The 22074-nt window shown below is 34.1% G+C and overlaps 1 protein-coding gene across 2 annotated transcripts; it reads right to left on the bottom strand.

Annotated features, from left to right (window-relative positions):
• Nucleotides 1-2508: 2508 nt before the first annotated feature.
• Nucleotides 2509-15342, bottom strand: LOC134855090 (post-GPI attachment to proteins factor 2-like). 2 transcript variants are annotated; one of them, XM_063871473.1, is made up of 7 exons: nucleotides 14834-15342; nucleotides 13826-13979; nucleotides 10477-10606; nucleotides 7256-7369; nucleotides 5376-5476; nucleotides 3581-3689; nucleotides 2509-2913 (listed from the first exon to the last, which is right to left on the bottom strand). In XM_063871473.1, exons 2-7 carry the CDS (start codon nucleotides 13964-13966, stop codon nucleotides 2690-2692), a joined length of 819 nt encoding a protein of 272 aa, XP_063727543.1. In that variant the 5' UTR covers nucleotides 13967-13979; nucleotides 14834-15342; the 3' UTR covers nucleotides 2509-2689. The 2 variants fall into 2 exon arrangements, with proteins under 2 accessions (XP_063727543.1, XP_063727544.1); XM_063871474.1 differs by having other exon boundaries at nucleotides 13826-13974.
• Nucleotides 15343-22074: the final 6732 nt, after the last annotated feature.

Here is a 22074-nt window from a genome sequence, read left to right as displayed (position 1 = left end):
CAAATCTCGGAAAGTTTGAAGAAAACATTTTTTGCTTTCACTAGTTGAATGTCAGAAAAAAAATAGAAACAGACATTGTGAAAAAAACATAACCTACAAAAATAACTCGACAAAGAACTGGGAATTTTACTAGGTTGTTTTGTTTTTTGATACAGACAAAAAAATTGTAGCGCCTGAATTGCATGAGAAACACACGTAGTTGTTTATTTTTTGTAACGAGTCAAAAGAGGCCAAATCTTAAAAAAAGTTAAGAAAATATGATTGTTACCTAGTTCAAATTCTGAAACAGTCTTTATCTACTCCTATTTTTCTATTGCCCAATCAACGAGAAACTGAAAGGTAAGTGCTACTCTTAACCGCTTTGCAGTTTTGCTTTTAGAAAGAATAGTAACGCAAATTCTAGCAAACAAAATGATGAGTAAAAACATAAAACGTGAACTGAAATAAAAATAAATTTTGAAATCTTGAAGTTCTATTTGATAACAAATTTTCGTTTTTTCTTTCAAAAATTGACATTATATAACTCAAAAATTAAGGTTTTAGCTGATTAAAAAAAAAATTGTTTCCACAAAATAAATTTTCTTGTACGGTTTCACTGTTTTGGACTGTTTGTACAGCTTTTGTCCAGAAGTTTAAAGAGGACGAAGATAAGATCGTTAAGACAACTGGAAACCCGAATTTTATTGTAGCATATCAGAAAGAAAATTCGAATTGAACCCTGTTAATAAAAAACATACACTTCAAAAGCTTACGCAATAATAAGCTGAAAATTATATCATAGTGCTTTCCTTTTTCATTCAGACAAAAAAACTGTAGCACTCAAATTTCATGCGAAACAGTCGCAGTTGTACTTTTTTCTTACGAACCATGTGAGGCCAAACCTTGAAAAAAAAACTTCACAAACAGTTGTTTGCTTTGACTATTTCGTGTTCCCAAAACAGTTTTTATTGACTCCTGAAGTTTTTTCTGCACAATTTTCGAAAAAAAAAAATGAAAATTCAAACATTACTTTTAACCGGTTTGCAATTTTGTTCAAAAAGCCCACTTATTCTACTTTTACTGAGAATAGAAACTTGAACTTCAGCAAAAAGTTAAGTCATAACATCAAAACAGGAAGTGAAATGAAAATAGGTTTCAAAGTCTTTAAGTTCAAGTTTATAAACAAAATTCAATTTTTTAATCAAAATTTAGAAAAAAAATTGAACATAAAAGTTTTAGCTGATTACCAAAAACTGATTTCAAACAAAAATAGGTTTCAAAAGTTAACAAAAGTTTACTGGTAACTAACAAGTTTAGAGACAACTTATTTTACGAAAGTTATAGATAAATATCAAAAAAATTATTATTATTGGTTTCTTACTGATCACGACGTGATTCATATTATAACACACTGGCAGTTGAAAAACAACCAAAAATCTCGATATTTATTTGTTTGCATGAGTAGCATATGAGAAAACGGATATTTGCCAAAGAAACACTGGACAAACAAACAAAACTTTTCAAAACTAAGTGGTTGATTAGAATAAAACGAAAACTAAATTAATGAATAATTGTTTGAAACCAAAAAAAGCATGAGCTAACAAAACTTGTAACCGGATCTACTTGTTTGTGTGTTTGAATCATCAAAAAATGTTTTTGAATTAATTTCGAATATTGTAATAACCAAATTCTCTGGCAAAGGCGCACAGTTATTAGCAACTTTTTCTGAAACGACAAATAAAATCATGTCTCACAAGTTTCAAAAATATATATTTTACTGAGAACTTTTTAAATTTAGAACCATCTAAGTGACTCGGCTTTTTTCTAAAATCAAGTTAAAAAAATTAATTCTAAAAACAGTTGGACAAACAATGAAAACTGTTGCAAAATTTTATGAAGCCTAAGGCGTTCACTTCCTTATTTAACATGTGAATTGATTCATTTTGAAAAAATGATTCTACAATGCCCAAAGAGAACAAAAGAATGTTGAGTTGGAGCATCAAATGAATTGGCTTTTGCTTTTAGATAATAAAGTTTAACTTCCAAACTTGAATAAAATTCTAAAAGAAAATAAAAAAACAGCTAATGTTGTCCACCATTTGAAGTGGAGCTCAATAAAAAGGCATAGGTCAGAAGCTTATAATCTGAAAGGCCAAAAGAGCTATCATCTGACTACTTGCGAAGAAAAGCACACAACAAGTTTTCAATGCGTGAAAACTGACTTTGGTCACTTAACTTTGAAAACCTTTTAAAAAAGATGACGAAAACAAATCAATATTCCACCAGCAATTTTTTCCTGAGCCTTCAGCGCGTGATGCAAAAAATTATTTAGGAATGTTAGAAAATAATTTTTTCATCTCCGAGCTCAATGGGGCTATTATGTCCAATAATTCACTCAAAACCAAAGAAAAAGTAATTGTTTTTAAAAAAAAAACATTTCAACGTACATTTCAATTATACTCAATTCAACTATAATTCAATTACAGACATTTCGACTATAATTCTTTTAAGCTTTAGACAGAACTAAGTTTTAAGTTTTTGCAATTAAACAGAACTCGGCCGCACTTAATCATCACTGAAAACTCTCTTGTTACTGGGCTGAAATCGTAAATCAGATACTGTCTCAGCTACCATCCTGGTTGCGTAATCGATGAAACCTTGTTTTAATGATTGATTAATTGGAAATTGCAATATATCGTCTAGATTCTGGTTACATCACTGATGACTCAATTGATGACATCATAACTTCATCTTTCTCGTCGCGTGTTCTTGTTGCCACGTGATCAGAAGATGACTTCCGGGAGACTAGCTTGCTTGATATGGTGAACATGTAGCAGTTGTTGAGTTCGTGTATTGCACTGAGTGCTTTGTGGTGGAAGTAGATGTTGCCGTAGATGACATACATGTACTCAAAGGCTGCGAAGAGCGAATAGGCTAGAACAATTTAATATACTTCACATAAACATTCAATTGTCTACTAAGATACTATGAACGGTCTTCGAGAGAACTCATAACCGGTCAGTTGGACGGTCCCAGTGCCATCTTCTTTCTCAAGATGGAATCGGCTACTGCGAAATGGATGACATCCCCCACGGTTGGTCCTGCGGAATAAGGGCCTCATTACCTGTTTGCTACGATCAACATGTAGTTATTGTTCACAATAAATCTCGATGCCAGCAAGACATTTCTTTTGCACTAATATATCGCTCAGAAGCCTACTGCCAAAATTGTGATCAAGAATCAGAAAAATCTCCCTGATTAAGTCCAGCGTGATATCAACGTTTTTTACAGGACTGTGATAACTTTCCGTCTCATTTCCAAGCACCGAGATCGAACAACCGACCTTCAGTCTCACAGACAGAAATCTTAGCCACTTAATTGCTGGCCTCATTTTCCCTTCTCCCCACTACAAAAGCACCCCGACCTCACACAATTTTATGGTGTAACGAGTGATTTTACAAGGTTAACTATGAATACCAAATACGTTTGTCATGGCTTAATTAGTCCGCATGACAATTTTCATAACTACAGGGACAAAAATTTCTCTTAAAAAAACTTGGATGCGCGTAAAGGAAAAAGAGTCGATTGCTACTTTACTTACCACCTGATACACATGATATGAAGTGTAGATAGGAGAAGGACAGAGCCACGAACAGGAGGAGAGATCCAATGATGCAGATCTTCTTCAGCCTCTTATACGCTTTGGCTATCTAAACACAAAACACACAAATAATTTAAAAAAACAGACCCAAACTTCAAGGGCAAAACACTTCAATAATTTAGCGCAAAAACCTGCATTAATTTAGAAAACTTCAGAACAAAAAAAAACAAAATTGATTACTGATGATGCAAGTAAAAACAAATCAAAAAATAAATAAAATTTACGCGTTTATACGAAGATCGCAAAAGAGAACATCGGGAACCATGGAATTATTTAATATGATTGCTAGGCGCAAGAGTAAGCGCTGAAAACAAGGGCGCAGAACTGTTGCTTAACTACTGCATGAAGCAGCTCTCATACTGAATAATAGTCGCAAAATGGCTCAACTTACCAACATAACGGGACACATTAGGAGTTTATCTCGGTTCTCTGCACTAATTAAAATATGCCCGCTGAAACCGGGCACGGGAGTTTTGCTCGGTTCTCCGTATCAAAAATTGCCCCCTAGAACACGCTTTACTAAGTACTGTCAGAAGGGGGCCTTTCTGTTCTTAGCGAACCCTGGGAAATCCACAGTTACTGTTTTACGGACGAGACGAAAAAAATCAATGTACTGAAAATAAACGGCAATGAAGACGCGAATTTGGCTACCCCTCCTTTTGTATCTACAAACAACAAAAATACCACAAAACAATTTAAGACAAGGCGCCAAAAAATATTTTCTTGGAAAAAAAGCGAAGACAAAAACATAGCCAACTGACATTTGGAAAAAATAAGTGAACGCAAGGAAACAAAAAACTGACTTGTTTTTTTTTAAAAAACTTCAACTTTCAATTTCCAAGAAAAACATACTTAAAGAAAAAAATATAAGACTCTGTGAATTTCACGAACAATTCATGATTGGTGCTTTTTTGATAAACGTAACCCAATTTGAGAAAACTGGATCAAAAGGAAAAGTTTTTATTTCGCTGGGAAATCTGATTGTTATCATCCATTTTCGAAAATTGAAATCGATCACGTTTTTCGCAACCTTTACATTTTTATTATTCGATAGTGGAGTTTGCACTCCTTTTAACAAAACCAATGAAGTGAACTCAAAAAACAATTACCAACACCTATAAAAGAGTTCTTATTACGTTCAGTACTCCTTTAAAAAAATTCAAGAAAAAGTTTCCTAAAGTGCCTAATAGTACAGGAATAGTTTTTATTGAAATTCACTCTTAATTTTTCAAATAAGAGAGAAAAACAAAACGATTGAGCAATAATCAAGAAAAAAAATCAAGCCTTCTAATACCAGTCATTGCCTCTCATTTTTATTGAATAATTGGGAAGTTTTTGAATTTTTCGCAAAATCAAGAATTCATTCTACTCGCTAAGCAGGCCAATTGTTCGCATGTTTTATGCTCAGCACTACCAGTTATAATGATAAGGGGAAACAAAACGAGCTCGTTATATATCATTTTGGACATTTTTTTACGTTTTGCCCATGATGCAAATTTTTCATTTTGATAATTTTTGCATGCGCCATTGTGGCTAAATCCATGATTTTTTATAATCAAAATGAAGAAAAAAATGTATTCAGAATTATTAATTTGATTACCGTGCAAAACTTCAGTACATTATGATTCAGACGGAATCGCTTTTCAAACTGAAAATCAAATAGGATGGGGAGGGATGGCTTGCAGAACATAACCATCAACCGATCGATTTCATTGCGCGGTTAAGAATTTCTTACTTCTGGTGAGCGCTTGCCACACAATTTGAACTCTCTCAGTCTGCAGCCCTGATGTACAACTGCAGCCAATGCAAACCCCAGGAACATAGTACAGTGCACTTCTGAAACACTGTTGAAATTTTACATATCAGAACTTGAATCTTTAAATTCTTATTCAGTATGTATAGTTTTGGAAGCGCGTCCATAATTAAGGTCCAAAAATTGCTATTTTTGTTTCAGTGCATACAACCAGAAATTTCTTGGACGCTACAAAAAACATTTCGTTATGCTTTAAAGAATAACAAGACTGCTCGTATCCGACTATCTTTTATTTGGTCTCGAATGATTTTTGGTAACTTAAATAATGGCGAAGCTGAAAATCATTGGCTGATAATATCAAAAGTTAAGTGTTCAAATCAGCTGCCTCAATTCAATTTAAAACAATTTGTAGTGGGGGGGGGGGGTGATTCTCCAGGTCTAAAGCATAAACGAGCAGCAGTTTGGACAGAGCCGTGGCAGATTTTGGTCATATATTTTTTTTGTCCCATTCAACTTTTGAAATTTATTTTTGGTATTGACAATCACAAATTCATAGATTATAGAACTATAATAGTGGGAAAACCCGACTGGGACCCTGCAGATCAAGAGATCGATCCCCCAGGGGAGCTAATAAATTGTGAAATTGGTCTGTACAAAAACCACCCCACCCGAGCATGTAAATTACCATCCTTCCTCGAAATTCGAAATGAGCCAGCAAATTAATACTTTGGAAAAATGGCGCAAAGAGCTTGTCCCTATTTCAAACATCTGAAAATTTAATGAACTGCTAATATGCATGAAGCCTTATTTTAGAAGGTTTTCGGATAATTCACCATTTATTGCATTTGGCATGAAAGTTTCACTTCTGACAATTTGAAAAAGTAATAAAAGAAACCGACAAGATAACCTTATAATGTTAGCTGACAAGAAAATCAAACCGATAAGACTTCTTCTTCATCTTGATAAAAGCCGATGATTATGTCTTCAAAATTGAGGAGAACTTAGTGATCCACGCTCAAATGGGAAAAATGAGACGCAAATTAAACTTTTTTTTCTCAAATTGACTATTTTTAAAGACAGTTTTGTTGACGATCGTAGTGAAGGTAGCCCAAAACGAAAACATCAACCGAGAACAAGTGACCTCATATAACCTCAATAAAAGCAAAGTGAGCTCTTTTCAAATTATTGAAAACAAAATTCATGCAACGTGCAGCGTTTTCAGCGAACAGGTTAAATTGTTCATGGTGACATCTTCACTAAATTCTTCTGTTTCTTATAATTTCACGGTTTTGAAAACCAACAACATATACGGAAAACTAGCGCTTTTTCATGTAAGTCCTCATCATTTTGTTGAAATTCCGAGTGAAGGTGGCCCAAAGTTATCTTTGAAAACAATAATTACGAGGAAGGATTTGTGCATGCGACATCATAGAATACGAATATAAACCCAAATATGTCAAAACTGAATTGTCATCAAAATATTGCTTGTAAAGCGAATATTGTCGGCACATACACTGTGTTGCAGAAAGCGCAACGAGCGAAAAGATTGAAGCAGTGAGCTAGCATTTGGAGCTGTACTATGTTTTACGCATGTCTCTGGATTCCAGAACAGCATAAAAAAAAATTTTTAAAATAGCTTTTCGTGGATTCCAGTTTTATATAAAAAAATAACATTGTTGTGTAATCCAGTTATAACTCGAAGATACGCTTCCTTGCCTCGTAATGGCAATTCTTAAGAAAAAAACAACAAAATTGCGTTTCATTTTTTCCACTAGAGTAGATGTGCTATTCGAAAGGTTAACCACAGAGTTTCGTAGTTTCAATTTGCCCTTTTGCTGTTCCAAAACATTTCAAATACTCGCCTAGATTCTCGTCCGATGGGATCACGGAAACCATCAGAAGGAAGAAACACTCCAGGAAGTAGACCGTGTAAGTAATCGTAGACAGCGTCTGGGTGCTCTTCTGCTGTTTCGACACTGCAAATTTACCCACAATTTAGACTCTTCTTAATTTTTAAGCAACCACAAAAGATTGGCTATAGTTCAGTCGAACTGTTGAAGAATAGTTAAGTAAAAAGCCAGTTTTTTAAAGTATTTAATTTGAGGAAAGTTTTACCATTGGGTTCGTTGCAGCAACAAGTTATCACATCGTTGCAGCAACAAGTTATCACACTTCTTTGAACGATTTCCCAACTTTTAACTTGAAAAATTAATTTATGAACGCCGCAGTATTGTTGATTATTTAAACTCAAATTTTTTGCAGAAAAATCGAGTACGGAAAATCATCTAGGAGTCATATGAAACTGCAAATAGAGTTTCAAAAATACCATTCAAATAAAACAGCCAACAAACAGTTGGAAAAGAATCAATGAACACAAGTAGCACTTCACTTTTCCTGTTGGTTAATGGAGTTTGCTTTCCTTTCAATTTAACAAAGAAAATGAAGTGCACTTGCAACACTGAGTCGACGCCGATCTTCGCACCACTTGCTATGCAATACAGAATAGCCACTAAATCGAAACAAGACTGCTCGTATCAGGGCCAAGCCCTGAATGTTCCGACTGCCTTTTAAGGTTTATGAAGCAGCAGTAAAAGCATTAAAAAAATTAAATGAAATAAAATAGAATGAAAATTTTTTCCAAAATTTGAAATTTTTTGTGAAAATCATCCCCCCACACGCCATATAAAGTACAAAAAGAGAGATTTCGTTCCTTGTAACAAATCAATTATGGCAAATAAGCTTCGTTCAACCAATTTGGAACGATTTATAAGACGGGTTAAATCTCCGCTTACGCGTTAATAGCGCGTTAATTGTCCCAAATTGGTCAAAATGGCCATCTTTAAACCCTCATAATTCTACGAAAAATGATAACAGGTGAAATATCTTTTCAAATTTAAGCTCAGGACAACAATACCTTTTGAATGATATAAGAAAAATTCCGTCAAAAATGGCTAGTTAAAAAGTCGAATTTTGTCTGAAGAAAAAAAAAACCCACCCCGAGCACAAATATTCCGTTACTTTCGTATCGAAAGTCGGAACAAAAAGGAGAAAATCAGAAATGGCAAAATATATCAAAACAAAAAAAAATCAACAACTAACACCCAGACAATAGGTCAAAATAGAATCTGAAGAAAAATTACCAAGCTGTAAAAAAGTCTAAAATATCCTAGAAGGAACCCTTTAAGCCGAACAACTTCTATAAGAAATTTAAGAATTAATTAAAAGTTTTTATCCCCCATTCCCCTCAATACACACAAGCACACAAACTTTTTTCACTTATCTAACGACAAAATATGAGGCCGATAAGCCGATATAAAATAGGCCGAAACTTAAAAGCCCAAGAAAAAGAAAAAACAAAAAAATAAAATGTGAAAAAAGCCTAAAAAAAGTTGTTTAAAGCCCCATCCCCTTCAATACACACACACGCAGACAATTGATTTTTACTCATCAAACGACAAAATATGGAGCCAATAAGCAAATATATCATGGGTCGAAAACTATTAAAGCAAAAAGAAAAAAGGAAAAACAAACGAACAAATATATGAAATTTAAAAAAAGAAAAAAGTCTTAAAAACTGATAAAAAAATGTTAGAATCCCATCCACTTCATTAAACACATGTACACAGTTTTGTGGTGCGGACACAGTACGAGGCCAATAAGCCAAAATAATATAGGCTGAAACTTATTTAACCGAAAAAGAAAAGGAAACAATTTTTTTTTAATTGAAATGAAACAAGTTGGTAAAATTACAACCCACCTAAAATACAAATTTCGAATGAGACGGATAATCAAAAAGCTAGCATGCTCAAAATATGTTTGTTGCAGCTTCCAACAGAGAGTCGACTGTTGCGGTTCAGTTTGCAACGTGCTGAAAATGGAGATTTTGAAATTTGAGATCATCCAGTGGACAAAGTTGTTTACGGGAAAAAGATATCTACTACCAGATTTCAATACCCTTGCTTATCGTGAGGGTAAATAGATCAAAATTCAAACCGCGAAAAAATAAATTTGGGCGTGAAAAAAATAATCAAAAATTCATTGCCACCTATATAAGAGTCTGAAACTACGTTCATCGTCTCTAAAAAAAACTTGTTTCCCCTGATCGATTTATGACGGCAGGGATGCCTAAAATAATGATTTGGGATAAAATACAAACTGTTCATATTAATTTATATGTGAACTAAGAAAATAAGTAAAATAAACAGACACAAAACTCATGGGTCGTCGCAAAATTCAGAATTCGATCGGTACAATATTTTATACGTGACGGAGAAAAAGCATTTACCAGTTTTTTTGCATACTTTTTCAGTTCCTGAGCGCATCCCGCAGTTAATCCATCAATTTAGACCTGAATGTGAGCTTTTCAGGTCGATCACTAAACCACTCTTTTACGCACTCACATAGCCACTGCGAATACTGATGTTCAAATAACGTTGGTCAGGGCTGATTTCCAATTTTGCATAAAAGGTCATCATGAGTTCTGAACCCATACAAATATCTTCGAAGCCAATGAATAAAACCATTAAATTTTTTAGTTTTGTCTGGTGGGGGCTAAAGGTAAACAAGCGATTACAAAGCGATATCGGTTTTGATACTAGTTAGAGATACAAATTATTCGATAATTTGACACAGAGACGAAGCTGCGCTTCGCAAACACTAGCGAGAACACTACAAAAAGCAACTCAAGAGTGCAACAAAAAAGTAGAAATAAGCCTCTAATTAGTGAAAATGCGACTACGTTTCGGATTTGATCTGCGACCTAGAAATTATGAGTCTCACGTATTAATCACTCAGCCTCAGACGCTTAATAAATCACAAACACTAGCCAAAAAGGAAGCAGAGAACAGATGCTATGAAATTTCCAATGCTACAGATCGTCATTATAGCGAAAGTGTCACCAAATAAGTGAACACCTTCCACTTTCAATGAACATTTTTATTTGCAAGTTAGGTTAGAAAAAAGAACTCGCACGCCCGCAAGTGTAATAATTCAAAATTGTTATAATTTTTGGATAAACTATTTTGATTAGGATAAAAAATTCTTCTTAATCACATCAATAAATGGAATAAAAATAAGGAATAGCCTAGAAATCTGTAGAGACAGAATCCATGAAACATCCGCAGTGACACTGTGACCATGTTGAGAAGTTGCCAGATGAGTCCAATTGGGTAGACATTGTTAGCTGCACTGATGGTCCCGATGAAATTGTAAGTCTGAAAAATGCATGAATTAAAAAGACAAGAAGCAACATGAAATATAGTCAATAGTTCCAAACAACAAACGTCTCATCTTTTTGAAGCATTTTTAAATTGGTTGAGTTTATAAAATAAGTGTCAATCATGAGATTTCCTTGAAATTCACACAGCTTTGGGGGCAAATTTTTGAAAGTTGAAGTTTTTTCAAAACACAGATTTCAAATTTCAAGGACACGTATGATTGTCACTTTAGGTATTTTTTTTCTGCGGGGAAATCTAAAAAATTAAATCCACTTTCAAAATCGATCACATTTTACTGTTCAATGGTGCCTTTGATCTACATTTACATTTCTGCTGTTCGATAGGGAAGTTTGCCTTCCTTTTAAGAAAAGAAATGAACTGAAATTTGACAGTCAAACCGCGAAAAATCAGATTTGTACACGAACAACACTTCAACACTTCAAGACCTATTTAAGTGCCTTCAAAACGTTCATTGACACTAATGAATAAAAACTTGAAATTTAAAATCCACTTTTCGAAACTTCATTCACGTTGTTTCGTGCATTTGAGCTTTCGTAATTGGAGAGCGCAACTTTCTTTCCTTTAAGCGAAAAAATTTGAATTAAACTTTGGAGAAACCAAAATGGGACCGCGAAAAGTGAAACAAATACGTCTCATCACGTCCCATTCTGGAATAGGCCGAAACTCAAACCGATTTATCTGGAAACAAACAAAGTATATATTTTTTGAAATTCGAATCACTGTTATTCAAAGGGGCTTTAAAATGATAGCACATTTCTTGCCTTTGAATCTTTCTTGAGGTACTTAGATATGTACTTAAAATAATCCACAAGACACTATATAGTTTATTGCAGTCTCTTTGGGCCCTGATCAATTAACAAATTTTCTTTCACGGAACAATTGCAACTTTTCCAGCAATTATTAGTCAAATATGCCTTTTTGAATGATCGTTTTGTTTAACGTCGAATAAAGAGCGTTTTCTCTCACAAAGCGCGAAGAAAAAATAAACGGACAAAATTGAACGCAGCATTTATATTTAAATGTACATATATATACCCAAATATTTTAAAGCTTAAAAGCTTAAATTTTAAATGCTCACACAGCGAAAACATCGAAAATGCGAATGATGAAAGCCTCTCTCTTAAAACTCAATACAAATCATGAAGCTAGTTTGGACTGCATGGACTTTTCTCTCGCTGGCCGACAGTTTAGCAAAACAATAAGCCTATAAACAAGTCACGCCACTCTAGATTTATAAGCTTCTCGCCGGCCGACAGTTTAGCAAAACAATAAGCACATAAAAACTCAGCAAAATTAGTATGAAAATGAAAAAAAAAGCAAATACGGCAAACTTGTACATACCAATCTGAAAACAAAGTCCGACCACTTTTTTTCTCAAACCACGAGTTGACGCTAATGACTATTGAAATCACTAGACTGAAAAAATCACCAGATAATTGAGTCGATTAAAATATATGTGGTCAAGTCACGCCACTCTAGATTTGCTTTCATTGATTACCGTAAAATTATAAGCTTCATGCATATTCTCATGCTTTTTATGTAGCATCGAAAATATCGTCAAAACCAACTAAAACTTTTTTTAAAAAAGCTGAAACTGCATCCACATTTTAGGAAGCATAGCCAATAGAGAGTTAGAAAAGAGTAAATGTACGCAAGAAAACAGAAAAAAAAAACTGACTGGTTTTTTTGGACTGTTTTAAGAACTTTCGAATTTCGAAGAAAAAAGATGACGTTAAAGCTACTTCAATTTCCAAAACATTTTGACTGGAAGTTATTGACCCAATGAAAAAACTAAATCAAAAAGTAAATTTTTCAGTTCGCTGGGAAATCTGAAAATAAAAATCCACTTTCGAAACTAGAAGTCGATCTTGTTTTTCCTGCCCTTTACAATTTCGCTGTTTGATAGTGGAGTTTCCATTCCTATTAAAAACAAACTGAACTGAACTTAGAAGGAAATCAAAAGTCAAAGCGAAAGCACAAATTTGAACTTGAACAAAATTAAAGACTTTCATCAAAGAAGCCAAAAATCAAAAACATGTTTAAATGAAATTCACTTTGTTCAATTATACTTCACAAAGATGCACGTATCACCAGTTTCTATGCAAGTAGCACTTAATGATCACACTGCTTGAGAACTTATTCAATAAAATAAAGAAAAACATGAAAAACAGACAAAAAAAAACATAAATGAAGTTTTGAATCGAAAAATATACAAGACTGCTCGTATCAGGGCGAAGCCCTGAATGTTCCGACTGCCTTTTAAGGTTTATGGAGCAGCAGTAAAAGCATAAAAAAATTAAATGAAAATTTTTTCTAAAATTTGAAATTTTTTGTGAAAATCATCCCCCCACATGCCATATAAAGTACAAAAAGAGAGATTTCGTTCCTTGTAACAAATCAATTATGGCAAATAAGCTTCGTTCAACCAATTTGGAACGATTTATAAGAGGGATTAAACCTCCGCTTACGCGTTAATAGCGCGAATTATATCGCGCGTTAATTGTCCCAAATTGGTCAAAATGGCCAAAATGGAAATCTTTAAACCCTCATAACTCTACGAAAAATGATCACAGGTGAAATATCTTTTCAAATTTAAGCTCAGGACAACAATACTTTTTGAATGATATAAAAAAATTCCGTCAAAAATGGCTAGTTAAAAAGTCGAAATTTGTCTGAAGAAAAAAAAACCCACCCCGAGCACAAATATTCCGTTACTTTCGTATCGAAAGTCGGAACAATTACAAATTGCCGATGTATTACACAGTGATGTTATACAGCAATACTTTTTGCATGACCTTTCCTGTGATACCAGCACAGCAAACGACTATCCTTGTTAATTTCATGGATTAACTGTTAAACGCCCATGCGTTGTTACTCTAGAGCGCGAAAAAACCGCTGTGATTGCAGTTCTGAGCATCGCTTTCGCGTTCTCGAAATTGCATTAAAATTGGCATATGAAAAAATAACCAAATCCAGGTAAAATAGGGTTTCCACACAGAACAATGTAAAATAACAACGTAGAATCTTGAAAATGAATATTTTTGAGAAAACTAACCCAATTTTTAAAAAAATAGTTACATTAAAAAAAATTGGTTGCATCATAAAAACCGGTTAATAAGAAAACTGAAGTTAATAAGAGGTTTGGAAAGCAAAACTAGCTCTTTTCTTTCAACGTAAACGAAAAAAAAAACTCACCAGTGGTCCGCATGAAGTAGAAGTGAGCGCATGTTGGTCTATGACTGCAGACATAAAGAGACACATGAGAATGCCAGAACAGTGTAGATACGACACCCTCACGTGGGAGAAGTAATGATTGGCTAACTTGATTGGCATCATGATGAAGGCTATACTGTCACGGATACAAATTTGATAGTTGAGTCCTTAAATTTATTAACTGTTACTTGGAAATAATTCATTGCCAGACAAGCTTCAGAGGTACCAAAAAACATTTGAAGAGGTAGGATTTCCACGATAAGGAAATCCTGTCTCTATTGAAGGAAATCAAAAAGACCCACCATAAATCCTATGGTGATTGCTACGAAAGGATCTTCAAAAAATGCTCATCAACCTTTTCATCGGATTGACCAAATTTATTTTCGGAGCTTTTCTAAACACTCACAGGAAAAACATCCTTAAATTAGAATATGGGCACCAAAACCAGCTCTATGTATTAAAATAAGTATTAAAATAATCAACCACCCCTAAATACTCCGTAGAACTTAATAAAGAGAGGCGTCAAAACTTAGCGGAACGGGGTTAGACATTTCGGGGGTGTCAGAATTACTAGGAGGGTCCCGCATCTTCGGATCGATTCTGATTTATATTATGCCAAAAAAAACATTTTCTTGAACATTAAAATTGGCTTAAGTTGGCATGAAGATTTAGTAAATATCAATTTAATGCAATCTTCATTTTATTTGCGTTGAAAATTATTTTTTTTTAAATTCAAAACAGTTAAAACTTTTTTTTCGAAGCTTAAACCATATGTATTATGGTATAAAAATGTTGGGGTCGTTATTCTAGGGGGGCTGAGACTTATTAAGAAGTTGATTTAAACAGCGGAGGGTGGATTTTCCCGACAATTAGGTAGGGCAGAATAAGCCATAGGAAACACTTCCTTGTACAAACACAAAAAATCATGTGCATTTTTGAAGCGCTTCGTAATCGTTTAGTTCCTGCATCAAAAGGACTCAAATAACAAACTTGTTTGCCGTTGAATATTCTTGCACGATAAAAGTGCGAGTCTAAGCAGCAATGAAGTCTATGCAACTGTTATTTGTCGCCAATCTATATCGTAGTAATCTCAAAAAGAAATTGCTAACATCTGCAATGAAATTTTTCTGGATGAAATCAATCTTCTACAACACTATATGTGTTCTAATAGAAAAATAATGGGAAAAACTTAGTACCGAAAGGTCGCAGCAGCCTGGATAATTGCAAGGTTGGTTACAAAAACGACCGAAAACATTCGTCATTGTTGCTTTTTAGGAACACAAATACAATAATTGATACCTGAATCGAAATCTTCAAACGCGAATAAATTTGAATCTTAACTGCAATGAGGTTTACAAAACGTAATTTCTCTCATAAGAAAACAAGCAACCTGGGAATGGAAAAGGATAATATTTACGATACAATGAAATATTTCGAGGTCTAGTACAACGCCATCTGCTGGTCTACAATGAGAATGATAGTTTTAAGCATTTTCATTAACATCTGAAAAAGTGAATTGTGAAATGAAGGTGGAAAATCGAGTAATTGCAGTTAGGGCGTTAATTTTCCGAACACTGAAAGTGGGAGGATCATTGTCTTCGCGTTGGTCGTTGGTTACCATTTTTGTTCCTACCACTGAAACGGGGGAGGAACTTCGTATTAGGGTTGGTTTTAATTTTTTTACTTAAAAAAATTCAGTCAATATCAAGTACCAGAAATAACACAGAGCCTAAGATTCAGGAGCTTCAAAATGCACAAAAACTCAAAACTTCCATGTAATTATATGAAATGTAAGGGATTTTAGAGCGCGAAAAAGCCGCTGTGATTGCAGTTCTGAGCATCGCTTTCGCGTTCTCGAAATTGCATTAAAATTGGCATATGAAAAAATAACCAAATCCAGGTAAAATAGGGTTTCCACACAGAACAATGTAAAATAACAACGTAGAATCTTGAAAATGAATATTTTTGAGAAAACTAACCCAATTTTTAAAAAAATAGTTACATTAAAAAAAATTGGTTGCATCATAAAAACCGGTTAATAAGAAAACTGAAGTTAATAAGAGGTTTGGAAAGCAAAACTAGCTCTTTTCTTTCAACGTAAACGAAAAAAAAAACTCACCAGTGGTCCGCATGAAGTAGAAGTGAGCGCATGTTGGTCTATGACTGCAGACATAAAGAGACACATGAGAATGCCAGAACAGTGTAGATACGACACCCTCACGTGGGAGAAGTAATGATTGGCTAACTTGATTGGCATCATGATGAAGGCTATACTGTCACGGATACAAATTTGATAGTTGAGTCCTTAAATTTATTAACTGTTACTTGGAAATAATTCATTGCCAGACAAGCTTCAGAGGTACCAAAAAACATTTGAAGAGGTAGGATTTCCACGATAAGGAAATCCTGTCTCTATTGAAGGAAATCAAAAAGACCCACCATAAATCCTATGGTGATTGCTACGAAAGGATCTTCAAAAAATGCTCATCAACCTTTTCATCGGATTGACCAAATTTATTTTCGGAGCTTTTCTAAACACTCACAGGAAAAACATCCTTAAATTAGAATATGGGCACCAAAACCAGCTCTATGTATTAAAATAAGTATTAAAATAATCAACCACCCCTAAATACTCCGTAGAACTTAATAAAGAGAGGCGTCAAAACTTAGCGGAACGGGGTTAGACATTTCGGGGGTGTCAGAATTACTAGGAGGGTCCCGCATCTTCGGATCGATTCTGATTTATATTATGCCAAAAAAAAACATTTTCTTGAACATTAAAATTGGCATAAGTTGGCATGAAGATTTAGTAAATATCAATTTAATGCAATCTTCATTTTATTTGCGTTGAAAATTATTTTTTTTTAAATTCAAAACAGTTAAAACTTTTTTTTCGAAGCTTAAACCATATGTATTATGGTATAAAAATGTTGGGGTCGTTATTCTAGGGGGGCTGAGACTTATTAAGAAGTTGATTTAAACAGCGGAGGGTGGATTTTCCCGACAATTAGGTAGGGCAGAATAAGCCATAGGAAACACTTCCTTGTACAAACACAAAAAATCATGTGCATTTTTGAAGCGCTTCGTAATCGTTTAGTTCCTGCATCAAAAGGACTCAAATAACAAACTTGTTTGCCGTTGAATATACTTGCACGATAAAAGTGCGAGTCTAAGCAGCAATGAAGTCTATGCAACTGTTATTTGTCGCCAATCTATATCGTAGTAATCTCAAAAAGAAATTGCTAACATCTGCAATGAAATTTTTCTGGATGAAATCAATCTTCTACAACACTATATGTGTTCTAATAGAAAAATAATGGGAAAAACTTAGTACCGAAAGGTCGCAGCAGCCTGGTTAATTGCAAGGTTGGTTACAAAAACGACCGAAAACATTCGTCATTGTTGCTTTTTAGGAACACAAATACAATAATTGATACCTGAATCGAAATCTTCAAACGCGAATAAATTTGAATCTTAACTGCAATGAGGTTTACAAAACGTAATTTCTCTCATAAGAAAACAAGCAACCTGGGGAATGGGAAACAATAATATTTACGATCCAATGAAATATTTCGAGGTTTAGTACAACGCCATCCGCTAGACTACAATGAGCATGATAGTTTTATGCATTTGCATTAACATCTGAAAAAGTGAATTGTGAAATGAAGGTGCAAAATCGAGTAATTGCAGTTAGGGCGTTAATTTTCCGAACACTGAAAGTGGGAGGATCATTGTCTTCGCGTTGGTCGTTGGTTACCATTTTTGTTCCTACCACTGAAACGGGGGAGGAACTTCGTATTAGGGTTGGTTTTAATTTTTTTACTTAAAAAAATTCAGTCAATATCAAGTACCCGAAATAACACAGAGGCTAAAATTCAGGAGCTTCAAAATTCACAAAAACTCAAAATTTCTCATGTAATAATATGAAATGTAAGGGATTATAGCAGACCGGTTTTTAGCAGACTCAAAACAGTTAGACAGTCAAAAGGCAACTTCAAACGCCGCAATGGCGATCAGCGATCTGTGTTTTACCGCTTATTCAGAATATTCTGTTTTTAAAGTTAAAAGTTTTGTTTACAATTCGAGAGATAATTGTCTAACTAGGGGAAGCTTGGCCCAAGACTGAGCGTATTATTACGTCTGTCAATTAATTATGCGTCCGTTTTGTTGCATAGGTCTGCTGAAAGACTCATTTTTCACTTTTAATGCTAAAAGTTTGGTCTGCTAAACGATCGGACCCCAAAATCTAATTAACTAACAGCAACCCCACTAACTTAGCATTTAATATATTGAAACGTATCAAGCCAAATTATTGATTTCAAAAACATTGCGAAGTAAATCGAGTTGTAAAATTTCTGAAAAAAAGATTTGAATTATTATAATGTTAGATGAAACAAACAGCATTCTCCGGTTCAATTGATGAATGAAAAAAGCATCAACTATGTTTGCTAATTGGTAATCAAATGTCAAATCACTTGGGATTATATTGCTTTTGTAGTCTACCGAATCAAAAGTTCCACCAAAAGTAGCACTTTTATTTGCGACTTGAAAAACTTTTATTTGCGACTTTAAACGTTGTATAAGACTATTACACTACCGAGGGTTGGTGTAATTATTGGAAGAAGTCGAGTTAGATATCTTATTAAAGCCCTGTAAGTAGTGATTCGAACGAAAAAAAATCAAAAAAAGCTTTGCCAATGTCGAGCGAGTTAAACGAGCGAGTACGTCTTATAACACGCATAGAATAGTCTATAACTTAAAATAAACTCTTGAAATTTAGTTTTACTCCAGTAAAATTAGTTTTGGAAGTTTCTTTTAGCGTCTTCTCCAGAATTTTTTTGTAAAATCTATACTTTGTTGCAAAAAACAGGAAAACATTTTTTTCATTTGTTTTATTGTTCTATTCAATTTTCAAGGAAACTGTTGTCGAATGTACCTAATAAAATTAAAATGGACTACGCTTAAGTTCTAGACTTTCGTTTAGATACTCTCTCATCACCTCACAAAAAAAAACGACACAATTTGAAAAAATAAACTGTTTTTTTTTTCATTATTGCGCTCAGAACTGTCTGTTATAAATGCACATCAATAGGCTATCCTTGTTGATTAAAATTTTGAAAGTAGCAACAATAATCTTGAAATTTTGAGTTTCCACTCAGTATTTAAGCAAAGTGCAAAGAATACTCTTTTTGAAAAGAAGATCCGGTGATAATCGGGGGTGAGACAAATTAAAGCTTGCAAGGCTCGGTGGTTTGAGATCTGGCATAATTCATGTTCGCTGCTTGAGGTTGATGCAAAAATTACAAGCCTCTAAATAAACCAAAAAGGGTATTAGTGAATTAAGGGTACATCGAACGATGTTTCTTTACCTCTTTGCTACAGGTTCTTAACCCGACAGAGGGCTATTTCAGCAGCGGCAAAGAGACCCTTCACTGATCATTATTTGGGAATACCTGAGACCAATAAATGACAATAAGTTAATTTATATGCGAACTTCAATTTTACAAAAAATCTGGTTTTGAACACCAGAAGCTTACGCAGAAAAACCAAACAAAAAAGGTCCGTATCGTGCTAGAAGCTTTCTTGAAAAAAAAATTGGAAAAACAAAAGGAATAAATTTTTCTTTATTGTAAAAATGAAGCGTTTTTTTAACAAGACATCGTCAAACCTGAAGCAATAGAGTTTAATAACAAAGCAAACACCCTATAAAAATGCGTGGATAAGAAAATATCTAAAGCAAGAAAGTAAGAAAACACTAAAGCAAGAACTAGAGCAAGATCATTTGAAAAAAAAAACTTAAATTTGATGAAAAAACAAACTGATGTTTTTATCCCGCTACACAGGGCTTAAAACTGTTAAATTGAGACCCATATAAAGGTATATAGTTTAAAGATATAGTTGACGATATAGTTTTAAAAATTTCAAATTTCTTTGAAATGCCTCATTACAAGACCTATCTACACAACCTACTTATTGTATACGCAAAAATTTGACCACACAGCCCAGCAAAAGAAGAAATTAAGCGGTTAAAACAAATCAACAGAAAATCAACAGATTGCAACAACTGTTTTAACAAAACGATGTTTTTTTCAATGTGTTATCTTTGAGGACCTAAACGTTTTTAGACCATTTGCAATGGCTTGAATTAACTGAATCACTTTTTAAAATGATGCTGCCAAACCATCCGATTTGAAATATAATTGAAGTTGAGCGTCAAATTCAATCAAGTGACAAATACATTCAATCGTTTTTCGTCTCGGGAAAAATCCAAAATTTTGTGTTTACCAGCTGTAACAGATGACGTGGAGGGGTTAAAAAGTCACAGACTTACAGAGTATTTTGAGCATCAAAGGTTAGCAGGGGACAAATTAATCATTATGATAGTAATGGGCGAACTCAATAGAATGTGTTTGTAGCATTATAACCCGGATTGACAATCCAGCAAAAAATGCCCCATCTCAGAACTTCTTACAAGATTAAAATGTAATTTCCCCTATTTTACAAATTTCTCATAGGTAAAGTTTTCAGATAGTAATTTTTTCCCAAAAAACAAGGAAAGTTAGAAACACGTAGAGCCGGTGATTGTACAAGTAGCACAGAATGTCACGACTGCGCTTATGAATGCAGGAAAAAAACTAGTTAGTCTTACTTTTCCTACTTTTCGGTTGTTTTCTTAGCTTGTGAGTGCAGAAAAAATTCGCCAAGAAGCTAATGAAATCAGTGGACAAAAGCACAATCAATGAAAATAACTGCAGAATAAGGAGATGGGAAATACGACGACTATATAGGAGACTGAAATTTGGGGCCTGAAAATCAGAAAAATCAGTGCGTTTTTTTAATCGGCACCCGACTTTTTTTACACTAAAATCACGACTGAAAAGGTTCAAAAATGATGCCACCCTAGCCCCCAACGAGCGTTCGTTGAGAAGGTAAAACCCCATAGTTTCTTCTCTTCGTATCGCTGAAGCGGTCGAACTAATATCAACAATTTTTTTGGATGAATTCTTGGTAATTTTTTGAGGTTTTTATAATAGTGAATTGCCAAATGTTTCTATATTTCAATACTAACTTGTCTTCGCAAAAAACGTTTACAGTCTGATTTATAGGTTTTCGCTATTTTCGCACTGGACTAAAAAAGCATTTTCACAGCAGAGGCAAAATGGAGCTTCGCATCACTTGCGATTTAAAAATGTATTCAGCAAATGAAAAGACGAATAATATATATTTTTTTAAATTAGCAAAAAAAAAGATAAAACTCCTGAAACAAAATTACCTGAACCATTAAAAATTCTTCGAAGAGCTTTCAAAATGCTACAAAGAAATCAAACCTTTCCGCGGGACCTAAGCTGACAAAAATTAGCAGACACGAAAGTGTAGAATATTCGAAAATTGTAAAAAAAAAAACGTGTTCACACCGCAAAAAAAAATGTGATGGTGATACAACTTAGAATTTTCAAACTTTAAAAAATTACACGACCTCAATCAATCTCTTTACTCTTTACGTTGAAAAATATACTAACTGTCAGTAAAAAGAACGATTTTTGATAAAACTTGAATTTTCCAAAAATTACATTATGAGGCCAAACTGAGCATTTTGTAAATTGTCTAGGGATTCCGCAACAAGGACGCTCCCTTTGTTCTTTCATTTCCTTTGATCGTTCTGACAAAATTTCAACATGTTCAAAGACGTCTCTGGAATCCAGGAACATACAGACACAAAATTGTGCGCCTATCCAGTGCACAATTTGGGCTCGTAATGTACTTTTCACCAGTTGTTTCTCATAGACAAATCAATCAAAATCAAAAACAGAACTATGAACAAGCGCGCGTGAAAACGGTGAACTTGCATATCGAAACTAGAGGCCCAGCTGAAAGCTGGAGAGACCTGTTTGATTATTTTAATATTGATTATTTTAAAACTGTTTTAAAATTTCAGGTTTCTCAAGTCGATAGCGCCCTTCCTAGGGAAAAAAAATGAAAGAGAAGCTTATGCATTCATTGGTAACGCTTTGGTAAAAAGTTTTCATGAGGGAACTTTTCAAGTCCTAAAAACCGAAAAATTGACTATTCCTAAGTGTATAGCTCTTCCCCTAGACAAATTAGGGACGAGCCGTTTGTGTAGGGGGGGGGTTCCTACAACCTGGTCTATCGATTAAACCCTTAATCCCAAATCTGGACGGGTAGTTTTGAGGAAATCGGAAAGATTTGAAAAAAGGCCAAAAAAGTCAAAA

Source organism: Symsagittifera roscoffensis, chromosome 10 (assembly GCF_963678635.1).
Source record: "Symsagittifera roscoffensis chromosome 10, txSymRosc1.1, whole genome shotgun sequence".
In the NCBI taxonomy this organism is placed as follows: Eukaryota; Metazoa; Xenacoelomorpha; order Acoela; family Convolutidae; genus Symsagittifera; species Symsagittifera roscoffensis.
This window is presented reverse-complemented; position numbering and strand designations above follow the sequence as displayed.